We start from the raw sequence: 11783 nt of genomic DNA on the forward strand, positions 1-11783 counted from the left end.
ACTGTAGTGTCGTCCGCAAACTTCACAATGATGTTGGAGTTTCTAGTGGCCGTGCAGTCGTAGGTGTAGAGTGAGTACAGGAGAGGGCTCAGTACACACCCCTGTGGAGCACCAGTGTTCAGTGTGATGGGGGATGAGGTGGTGCTGCCCAGTCTGACCACTTGGCGTCTGTCAGACAGGAAGTTAAGGATCCAGCTGCAGAGGGAGCTGCTCAGTCCTAGATCCTGCAGTTTCCTGTCCAGCTTCGAGGGAACGATGGTGTTGAATGCTGAGCTGTAATCTACAAACAGCATTCTCACATACGTGTCTCTCTTCTCCAGGTGTGACAGGGCAGCATGGAGTGTCAGGGCTATGGCACCACAGTGAAAGGAAAGGAGATCATATGGTTTCATTTATCAAATTAAAACATTTCCAAATATAATCTTAAAAGATAATAAAGGTTTTCTTGAATCTTCATGGACCTATCGAAACTATAAATGTTATATTGCATCTGATTCAATCAATAATGATATTGTAGTGTAGTGTAGTGTTTTGCAGTGCCACTCCTCTGGCCCCTCCTTTTCCTTCCACATAGAAGAAGCATGATGGTTCTGTTATTCATTTTTGCTGCTTCAAAATGTACAAATAAAGTCTGCATGTTTCACTTAGACTAGGTTACTTGCAATGCCACCCAGTGGTTCAGTTTTTACAGACAGCATGTCATTTACACAGAAGTGGTCAGAATTGGGGTGGGCACTTTTCCAACTGTTACTGGTGGCATCTTTCTCTCAGCCTAAAGAACCTGTGTGCATGCAAAGAGGGGACCGTGACAGCCCTCAGTTATCTAGGGATGGGGACATTATACTGGGGGGGATGTTCTCTTTTCACAGTAGCTGGAATGACAGAAAGGATACCTACATACAGAAACCACTGCCACTTCAATGCACGAGGTAAATAACATTATAAAAATAAATTTAAAATGGATGAATGATCTAAGATGAAAAAAACCCCAAACATTTTTCTCTTGCTTTCTCTTGTTTTTCTTCATTAATATAACTGACTGATTTCAGTATTTTATGTGTTAGTAATCTATTGTCAACTTTTTCACTGTTTGAATGAAGTTTGAATTCCAGAGAATTCCGGGTCGCCCAGGCGATGCTTTTTGCCATTGAGGAGATTAATAACAGTACAGACCTACTGCCAGGAGTCTCTCTGGGCTATAAAATGTATGATACTTGTGGTTCCATTGCCCAAAGCATAAAAGTTGCACTAGCCTTGATGAATGGTAATCAAATTATTTTCACAGCACCTGAGGCCCCTTGTACCAAACCAGCACAAGTGCAGGCTATAATTGGAGAGACTTCTTCCTCTCCTTGCATGGCAATAGCTACCATAATTGGGCCATTTTATATACCAATGGTGGGTAGGATAGCTAAAAATATTTTTTTCTGGAAACACAAATGTGACTCTTTAAATGTTCTGCTTTCTTTGTATTTTTCCATTTTAGATAGGCCTCTTTGCGGGGATATAATGTGCTTAACACAGTGAAAACTGAAATTAAATGTGGATGTGTGCAAAAAAAAAAATTTTTTTAATGGTCAATGTGACTATTATAATTATTATTATTCCTTTTAACATCTTAAATTTTATGTCGTTCTTTGTCTTTTTCATGGCCTTTTTTCCCCCTCTTAGATCAGCCATTTGGCCACATGTGCTTGTCTCAGTGACAAAACCAAGTACCCATCCTTCCTCAGAACAATACCCAGTGACTACTACCAGAGCAGAGCCCTGGCCTATTTAGTAAAGTACTTTGGATGGACTTGGGTTGGAGCTATTCGAACCAATGATGATTATGGAAATAAAGGCATGGCAACATTCACAGAAACTGCACAGCAGCTGGGCATCTGTCTGGAATATTCTGTATCTTTTTTTAGGACAGATCCCTATGAAAAAATTCAAAAGATCATTGACATTATAAAAGCTTCAACCTCCAAGGTGATTGTTGGCTTTCTGTCCCACTTTGATATGGATGTGCTATTACATGAGTTTTCTCTTAACAACCTCACTGGTTATCAGTGGGTAGGTAGTGAGTCTTGGATATTTGATTCTCAAACCGCAAAAATGGATATACATCGCATACTGGATGGTGCCATAGGTCTTTACATTCCCAAAGCACACGTCACTGGCCTGAAGGAGTTCATGCTGAATGTGAAACTTCTTAATTCATCTAATAATGAATTGTTTACTGAGTTCTGGGAGGCATTATTTAACTGTAAGTTCAAGGAGTTAAAGTCAACAGCAGAAAATCCGAGAGAGTGTACGGGACATGAAGATCTTACTGGAGTTCAAAATATCTTCACTGATATGTCACTCATGCCTATGTTTAACAATGTCTATAAAGGAGTGTATGCAGTGGCCCATGCCCTTCACAACATCCTTAATTGTAATAAAACATGTGAGAAAAATGTGGAGCTAGATCCATTCACGGTGAGCCTATCTAAAATTATATTGTTCAAATCGAGCTACAAGAAGAATTGTTTAAATTTGAACCCAACATATGTTGATCATGTCATTAAGCCAGTAGATCTATTAAATGTCCTTCAGTATATTAACTGACTTATTACATATGTTTGTAGATTTTGCAGCGCATTCTAAAAATTTACTTCAAAACAAAAGAAGGAGATGAGGTTTACTTTGATGAGAATGGAGATCCAGCAGCAAAGTATGAAATTATAAACTGGCAGCCAAGAAAAAACGGCATTGTGGAGTTTGTGACAGTTGACCTTTATGATGCATCACTTCCTCCAGGCAAACAGCTGACTCTGCAAAATAACTCTTTAATCTGGGCAAGAAACTCAAAGCAGGTGAATGATCAATAAACAATAAATACAAATAATAAGATTATTAAGTATAAAGAATTAATTATAACCAGGTATTATTTTCAAACATTTGAATTTCATGCATATAAAATTAAGAAATGATTGTAAAGATCATCATACATGCAGTTTATCCATGGTTATTATTGTACATTTATTCATACAGGTGCCTGTGTCAGTTTGCAGTGAGAAATGTCCCCCAGGAACACGCAAGGTTCTCCAGAAAGGAAGGCCTGTTTGCTGCTACGACTGTATAAGATGTGCAGAGGGAGAAATCAGCAACATTACAGGTGTGGTAATATTTCAATAAAAACTTTAGAACTTTAATGAACTACAAGCAATATTACTGTTCATGTTCCAGTATATTTTTTCATTCTTTTGCAACACTGAGGAAACCCCTCAGAAATTTTAATAATGATGCTCTTTCTTTCTATAAATAAAGTAAATGAAGAGTGAGATATGGGGCTGTTTCAGCCTACTGTGAATAATATGAGCACACTCCCTCGTTCAAACCTGCCTTATCTATCATAACTATCGCTATTGTTCCAGCACCAGTTGCTATATACCACAGCATGTAATTTTTTGATGCTGCAGTTTGTTCAGAATCAGTGTCAGTTTTACTGAAACATGGCCAACGATGTTTGAAGTTACTTATTTACAGTGTTGGGACTAACGCGTTATTAAGTAACGCGTTACAGTAACTACGTTATTATTGTGGTAACGAGCACGGTAACTAGTTATTATGCCAAAACCAGGAACGCGTTACTCGTTACTGGGATTTAGATAGGCTCGTTATTCGTTACTTCGTGTGGTGGATATCGCGGAGCTTCCACAGATTCAATAACATTAGCAAGTGGTGGAAGCCAGCAGGTGGATGAAGGAAAAGGGAGGCACGAGGAGAGACCCGAAGCGGCCGCCGGTCCGCGTGTCAGGTGAACTGAACTTCAGGTAAGAAGTTATGACCTGCAGTCTATCGGAGTCAGATATAAACCAAGTTTAGGTGGAGTTTATTTTCGGTATGCTGACATTTTCGTACTGCGTGCTAGCTAGCATGACGGAGTTTCTATACAGCTGGGTGGGTGCTATGTTACTGATGTTGAACTTTATTTTGTTCATACGGTTAATTATTAGAGTTGCCAACCGTCCCCTAAAAAACAGAATCGTCTGGTATTCAGAGAAAATATTACGCGTTTCGTATTGAGGTGAAAAGGAACATAGTTTGTCCCAGACTTCAGCTACAATGAAAAAGACACAAAGCTGGAGCTGCACAGCTGCCTCTTTTTCTCTCATTCTCTCCCGTTTCTACTTTAATCACGAAACTGATCAATGATCAGCTGATCGGCTTTTCTCTCTTGTTTATTTATCGCCCACTTTGCGCCAGAAAGAGGAAACCAGCGGATGTTGTGCTAAACAACAGCAGCACGTTTAAGCTTGATCAGCTGTTGTTAGAATTTATTTAATATTAATTTCTAGTATCAGCTGATGTTTGCTGGAGCCACAGCTGTAAAGCTGCTGGTCATGATATCAGTTTGGTTATCTGGTGAGAGGGAAACATGAAGATGAAACCAGGAGATGTCCTTACTGAATCATCAGAGCTGAACAGGTGATGTAGAAACAGGTTTACCTTTTAGGTGACATGAATGAGTTGAAGGGAAGTTATGAACTGTTTCTGAGAGACAAATAACACCAGGATCCTTTTCTACGTAGCTGACAGCTGGTAACTGTGCAGGGGCGGATCTAGCAAAGTTTTGCCAGGGGGCCAGGTAGGGCATTAACAGGGAAAGGGGGGGGACAAGGAAATACTTTTCTTTCTTATTCTCATTTAAAATGTCTCGCTTTTAAAAAAATAATTATCTGAGTCTTACAACAAACAATTGATAGATTGATACATATATACCATCAGAACAGTGTACATCACTGTCACAACAGTGTTTGTTTTCATTCAAAGGCTTTATGATTTTTCCTATAATGGTGGGCCGGTCTCTAGTCAAAATGCCCGGGACAATTTTTTTGTCCCAGTCCAGCTCTGTATGCAGCTCATCTGCAGTCTGGTGTTACCTACATCTTCCTATTCAGAAGGCAGAATTTCCAAGTTCTGAGTACAATCAAAAGCACCACGACTGCAGTTTTTGTGTTGGATGTAAAAAGCAGGCTAGAATCATGGCGGCGGTCAACGACGGTCCAGGCGTGGGATTTCTCTCATGGAATTGTGCACATTATTTTTTCCTTTCTATTGGTAGGTGGCACAGTGCACTTGTGGCAAGTAAGCAAGCTAGAAGACTGGCAATCTTGCTGGGTATCCATTTACGGAAGCAACACATTAACAAGAGAATTCTGAGTAAAACCAAAGTTACTTTCCCTAGTAACTAGTTACTTTGAAAGTAACGAGTAACTTGAAGTAACTGAGTTACTTTTTTAGAGAAGTAACTAGTAATGTAACTAAGTTACTAATTTAAAGTAACTTATCCAACACTGCTTATTTACCATTTTTCATACTGACTGCGCAAAAGCATTGTCAACACATTTTTTCTCATCTTCTCATTGTGTAGCATTAGCTGTAGCCTGACCAATGTAGAGTAATAGTTAGTGTGCTAGTGAGTATAATATGCTGTAAAGTAGATTCAAATGCATAAATCTAATAAATCTCCAGAATTCTAACATTGTATTAACATTAATTTGCAGATTCTGTTACCTGTTTGAGATGTCCCCCTGAATTTTGGTCAAATGAAGGAAGAGACACGTGCATAAAGAAGGAAGCAGTGTTTCTGTCATATGAAGAAATTATGGGAGCACTCCTGACTGCTGCATCTTTATTTGGAACATGCATGACTACTGGTGTGGCATTAATATTCTTCAAATACAGGAAAACTCCTATTGTGAGGGCAAACAATTCTGAGCTGAGCTTCCTGCTGCTCTTCTCTTTGACATTGTGTTTCCTGTGTTCTCTGACATTCATTGGTCAGCCCTCTGAATGGTCCTGCATGCTGCGACATGTAGCTTTTGGGATCACCTTTGTGCTCTGCATCTCTTGTGTTCTGGGGAAAACAATGGTTGTTTTGATGGCTTTCCGGGCAACGCGTCCAGGTAGTAATGTTCAGAAATGGTTTGGACCTACACAGCAGAGACTCTGTGTTACAAGTTTTACTCTTATACAAGTTATCATGTGTATCATTTGGTTAACAGTTTCGCCTCCTTTTCCATTTAAAAACTTTAAGGAATTTAAAGACAAGATCACCTTAGAGTGTGCTCTGGGCACATCTGTGGGCTACTGGGCTGTGCTTGGCTACATTGGACTTTTGTCTGTCTTATGTTTCATTTTTGCTTTTCTAGCTCGAAAACTGCCTGATAATTTCAATGAAGCCAAGTTTATCACCTTTAGCATGCTAATATTCTGTGCAGTGTGGATCACATTTATTCCAGCATATGTCAGCTCTCCGGGGAAGTTCAGTGTTGCTGTAGAAATATTTGCTATTCTTGCCTCCAGCTTTGGACTGCTGATTTGCATTTTTTTCCCAAAGTGTTATATCATCTTACTGAAACCAGAAAGGAACACGAAAAAGAACATGATGGGGAAGGGTGCTCCACGACCACCATCTTTAAAATAAATAAGTTATTTAATTAAAATACTAAGTTTGTGTGTGTGTGTGTGTGTGTGTGTGCTTCTGTGCTGGGTTTGTTTGTACCAGCAGAGAATGCAAACATAGCACACTGCTCAGATCTTGTCTGAGGTGTTTAGTGTGTGGTCAGAATGACTAAGCAAACATTCAGACAATGCCTGACTTTAACATTTATGATTCAATAAAATAAATTTTATTGAGTATATTATGATTGACACACACTTAATTCATAGTGCACAGTTCTCACTACTGTTGGGTTCATCTTATGAGAGAAGACAAAAAAAACTCATTTATTTTCCTCAATTTATTAAGCAGTTAAAGGTTCAAATTATTAATGGCACCCTATCTCTTCCTAAGTTCAGCAATCTGTACGAATAAAGAGCACCCAGGTAGTAAACACTTTTATTATGAGATATAAAAACAAAATGTTAATTTGATTGGCCAAAATTTTCCGGGGGAGGTTGTGGTCGTGGACTTGTTTCCCATTATTTGCCTTGGGTCCATTCCATGGATCACCTTACCCCCTGGTATGGATATCTCCTTCTGCAATGAGAAGAACAGAAAAACAACCACCCACTGTCTAAACAGAGAACTAATTCCTTGTGGTATTTTTTAACCAGTCTGGTTTTGGATGGGCATGATATTATCTTTTCAACACTCTATTCTACAACACCGATTTGTGTAATAAAAAATAAGATATAAATGTGTTATTTTAGATAAAACATAAGTGCGTGATAAAAATTGTGAGGTAATTGTAATATGTAAGACAATGGGACACACAAATATTAAAGATTTGTTTAAAAAAAATTTAAAACAAATCTCTACTTTCACACCTTTTAACATGTAAATCCATAATCCAGCTTAAAGCCTCATGTCCTTTCTTGGTATCAGTGTGATATTGGATCAGAGTGGTCTTCCTCTCTTAAACCTGTTTCAGAAGTCCCAAGAAGGTGAGAAAAACCTGTCTTCTAATAAAAGTTAGTGGACCTTACAGGCCATCATCCTTTCCCATCAGGAGAGTGCAAAATGAGGTCCTCTGGACAAGCCTGATGACCTGAATGTTGGAGGGAAAAAAAACAAAAAACTTATAACTCATGGAAGGAAGTTTCCTCTCTCAGTACCTTCCTTCTGGCTTCCTTGACTGTCGTCTTCACTTTTCAGGTCCTCCGCCATACTCTAACAATGGCATCTGAAGCTATGTTTTTAAGAATGAGAGTGCAGCACACAATACCAAACACGCCAAGAGCGGAGAGGGGAAGTCTAAGGACTTCCTGTTCTATACCGCCCTCAGTGACTTGAAAACAAATTTTTCAAATGGACCTGCAATGTTATCATCAGATTAAGTTAGCCAATTGGGTATTATAGTGTGGTCCACATTTTATTAGGGATTCCCCAACAGGATGAATGTAAACACGCTTACAATTTAATTAGGTAACACATGCTCATTAGACACACATCTTAGAGCTTCAATAACACCAATTTGTATCAAAATCTTTATTAAATCAATATTAAAATTGAGGAATCATCTTAACCACAAAAGTATTGTAGTTAGGTTCGACCAGTCCCCTATTACAGTCACTGGAAGCAGTAGTCTTACCATTGTACAGGTTCCTGACCACATCCGAGGCAGGAAATCCAAGTCTTTTCCTCCACAGAACCACAATAGGTCAGACTTGGAAATAGGTATCTGGTATTGGACCAATTCATAATGTTTATTATTTTATTAAACCGTGAAAGCTCTGCTGCACTCCACCTACCTCTGTTGCATTATAGTAAACTAGACATGTGTAATTACCCTCCTTTGGCATTTAGTCAGGTGGTGTGGTCATGTTGGACGCTCTGAAAACAAAGAACTCAGAACATAACATTTAGCAGGGGTGTGACTCATGTGAAAAGCAATCATGCAGTGTAAACCTTTTAATTCTTTACACATCATGATTTCTCTTAGTAATGATACAATAGCATTTGCTGGTGATGTTCAGTAACAACAGCATTAATGAGTCAGTCAGGTCAAGGAAATATGACAAGATCAGACCTAATTATTAGGCTGATGATTAACAGAAATGACATTCATTCACTGTAGCAAAAGTCATTTGTAATAACATATAAAATCATTAGTTCATCTTCCTCGCAATGGTATTTGCTGATAATCCATTGTGGGCTGGTTTGGAGGCGGCCCCCAAAGACCTGGTGGATTCAGCTGTTGTTGTGATGCCAGTGCTGCTGCTACTGCATGTTTTCATCTTAGTCTTCAAATCCATAAGTGTTGTGACCATCTGCTTGGCCTTTTCCTTTGTTTTGTTAATTTCCTTTTCATTCTGTCAGGGTTCTGTGTGTGGGTAGGCAGAGGTGAGAATCCAAAAGCAGGACTCGCGGAGACCAAATTGCAACTGAAAACCATAGCTTTATTGCTGGCGATAAACAAAACATGAACTGAACACTGACTGCGGAAAACAGAAATCAAACCAGGGAAAAACACAAACTAGAACACACAGGCAAAATCTGATGGTACGACGCGACACTGAGCAAAGGCAAACACAGAGCTAAAATACACAGGCCTCGACGGGCCTGGAAATCCCTCACCTAGGGTCCCCTGGGTGAGGGATTAGATCAGACACAGAGTGATTCAGAAGACCCCTATGAGAAGAACATCAAGGGAACAGTTCACCCTGCCCATGATAGGGTTACCGGGGCCCCTCCCTAAAGCCAGGCCCAGGGAGGGTGCCCAAGGGCAAGCCAGGCCTTAGTCCATGGGGCTTCGCCAGGCACAGCCCGAAAAAAGGACATGGGCCCATCTTCCTGCAGGTCCACCACCCGCAGGAGGCACCGTAGGGGTCATGGGTGCATTGTGAGCTGGGCGGCGGTCAGGAGCAGAAGCCCTGGCGGACTGATCCCTGGATATGAAGACTGGCAACTGAGAAATTGAATTTTACCTCTCTGATGGGGACAGAGCCTGAGTTAGTGTGTGAGGTTGAGAGGTACCAGCTGGATATAGTCGGGCTCACCTAAATGCACAGCTCGGGCTCTAGAACCAGTCTCCTGGAGAGAGGTGGTGGACTGGAGTGGGTATCCTAGTATCTCCTCGGCTTCCTGTCCGTACATTGGGGTTTCTTCAAGTGGACGAGAGGGTTCGTTCCCTGCGCCTTCGGGTCGGGGAACGGGTCCTGACCATCGTCTGCACTTATGCACCAAGTGGCGGTTTAGAGTACCCAGCATCTTGGAGTCCCTGGGTGGGGTGGTAGAGGGTGCTCCACCTGGGGACTCTGTTTTCCTACTGGGAGACTTCAATGCTCATGTGGGCAACGACAGTGAGACCTGAAGGGGCGCGAATGGCCTCCCGGATCTGAATGCGAGCAGTGTTTTGTTGTTGGACTTCTGTGCAAAACACAGTTTGGCCATAACGAACACCGTGTTTGAACATGGTAATGGGCTTGGTTAGCCTGTGGGAATTCGGAGGCAGCTGATAGCTACCAACAGGCCAAGTGGAACACGGCTTGGGCTGAAGCAAAATTTTGGGTGTGGGAGGAGTTCGAAGAGGCCACAGAAAAAGACTTTCGGACTGCCTCGAAAAGATTCTGGCACACTGTCAGGCAACTTAGGAGGGGAAAGCGAGTGCTCTACCTACATTGTGTATAGTGTAGGTGGAGCGCTGCTGACTTCAGCTGAGAAAATATTCAGGCGATGGAAAGAATATTTTGAGGACCTCCTTAATCCCACTGTCATGGCTTCCATGGATGAAGTGTGATATGGTCAAGGTCAAGGGTCAAAGGTCAAGGTCAAATTTATTTATATAGCACATTTCAAACAGCCAATGCTGCACAAAGCGCTTAACAATATAAAAATGGCATTAAAAAGCAAAAATGTAATACAATAATAACAATAAAAAACAATAATAGGACAATAAAAGAATTAAAACAATAACTAAAACTGATTCAAATAAGACCAAAATGCTTGGATCATAGTGTGTTAAAAGCCAGGGCATAAAAATGTGTCTTTAGTAAAGATTTAAATTGCTCAAGTGTTTGTGCAGATCTAATATTTAAGGGGAGACTATTCCAGAGTCTGGGACCTGCCACAGAGAAGGATCTATCACCACGAGATTTGAGATAAGTCTGTGGGATGGACAGCATTAATTTTGAGCTAGACCTCATGGTCTTTCCTGGAGCATAGGCAGAGAGGAGCTCAGACAGGTAAGGAGGGGCTCGGGCATTAAGTGACTTAAAAACAAAAAGTAAAACTTTAAATTGGATCCTGTAGGAGACAGGAAGCCAGTGTAAAGAAGCTAAAACTGGGGTTATATGCTCTCTCCGTTTGGTACCAGTTAGCAGGAGAGCAGCTGCATTTTGAACCATCTGAAGACGATGGATGGTGGCCTGATCTAGACCATAATACAGTGAATTGCAGTAGTCTAATCTGCAAGTAAGGAAAAGGTGAATAACACGCTCAAAGACGTTAGCCGGGAGGTATGGCTTTACCTTGGCTAGCTGTCTTAGCTGAAAAAAGCAGGACTGAACTACTGCACTCACCTGCTTATTCAATTTAAAAGAACCATCAATGTAGACACCGAGGTTTTTTACATGTGTTTTACAATACGAGGAAAGGGCGCCCAGAGTGCTGTCGATATGATTAAAGTTGCCAAAAATGACAACCTCAGTTTTATTTTCATTTAGCTTTAAAAAATTTAGTGACAACCACTGTTTGACATCGTCAAGGCAGCGTAATAAGAGCTGGGGATGGTCTGACCCTGCTTTTAAAGGTAGATAAATCTGCAAATCATCAGCAAAACAGTGAAATGAAATGCTGTACCGCGAGAAGATGGAGCCCAATGGCAACAAATAGAGTGCAGACAGGGCAGGACCCAAAATAGAGCCTTGAGGTACACCGTATTTAAGAGGGGCTGTTTTGGAGTTGTGGGGGCCCATATTGACATGAAAAGACCTTTCTGACAAATAGGACCGAAACCACTGTAGGGCAGATCCTTTTAGGCCAGCATGAAATTCTAGCCGTGATAACAGGATGTCATGGTCGACCGTGTCAAAAGCTGCTGACAAGTCCAACAATAAAAGGGCAGCAGGGCTGCCAGAGTCCAGAGTTAAAAGAATATCATTAAAAATCCTTAAAAGTGCCGTCTCAGTGCTATGTAGTGATTTAAAACCAGATTGAAATTTTTCAGAAATCATATTAAAATCAAGGTGGGCCTGCAACTGTAGGTAGACCACTTTCTCCAAGACTTTAGATAGAAATGGAAGCTTTGAGATTGGCCTGTAGTTGGACAGAACAGTTGGGTCCAGGTTTTGTTTTTTAAGAAGAG

The 11783-nt window shown here is 40.8% G+C and overlaps 1 protein-coding gene across 1 annotated transcript; it reads left to right on the forward strand.

The window, feature by feature from the left end:
* Window positions 1-469: 469 nt before the first annotated feature.
* Window positions 470-6460, forward strand: LOC134640591 (extracellular calcium-sensing receptor-like). The gene is made up of 7 exons (XM_063492500.1): window positions 470-509; window positions 761-929; window positions 1101-1398; window positions 1672-2466; window positions 2616-2843; window positions 3022-3145; window positions 5538-6460. Exons 1-7 carry the CDS (start codon window positions 506-508, stop codon window positions 6458-6460), a joined length of 2541 nt encoding a protein of 846 aa, XP_063348570.1. The 5' UTR covers window positions 470-505.
* The last annotated feature ends 5323 nt before the right edge of the window (window positions 6461-11783 follow it).

The sequence above is a fragment of the Pelmatolapia mariae genome, linkage group LG14 (genome assembly GCF_036321145.2).
Source record: "Pelmatolapia mariae isolate MD_Pm_ZW linkage group LG14, Pm_UMD_F_2, whole genome shotgun sequence".
Lineage (NCBI taxonomy): Eukaryota > Metazoa > Chordata > Actinopteri > Cichliformes > Cichlidae > Pelmatolapia > Pelmatolapia mariae.

Coding starts and splice junctions, on each gene's coding strand:
- LOC134640591 (XM_063492500.1), top strand. Junction 2,467..2,615: donor TGGAGCTAGATCCATTCACG/GTGAGCCTATCT, acceptor ATATGTTTGTAG/ATTTTGCAGCGCATTCTAAA. Junction 2,844..3,021: donor GGGCAAGAAACTCAAAGCAG/GTGAATGATCAA, acceptor TTATTCATACAG/GTGCCTGTGTCAGTTTGCAG.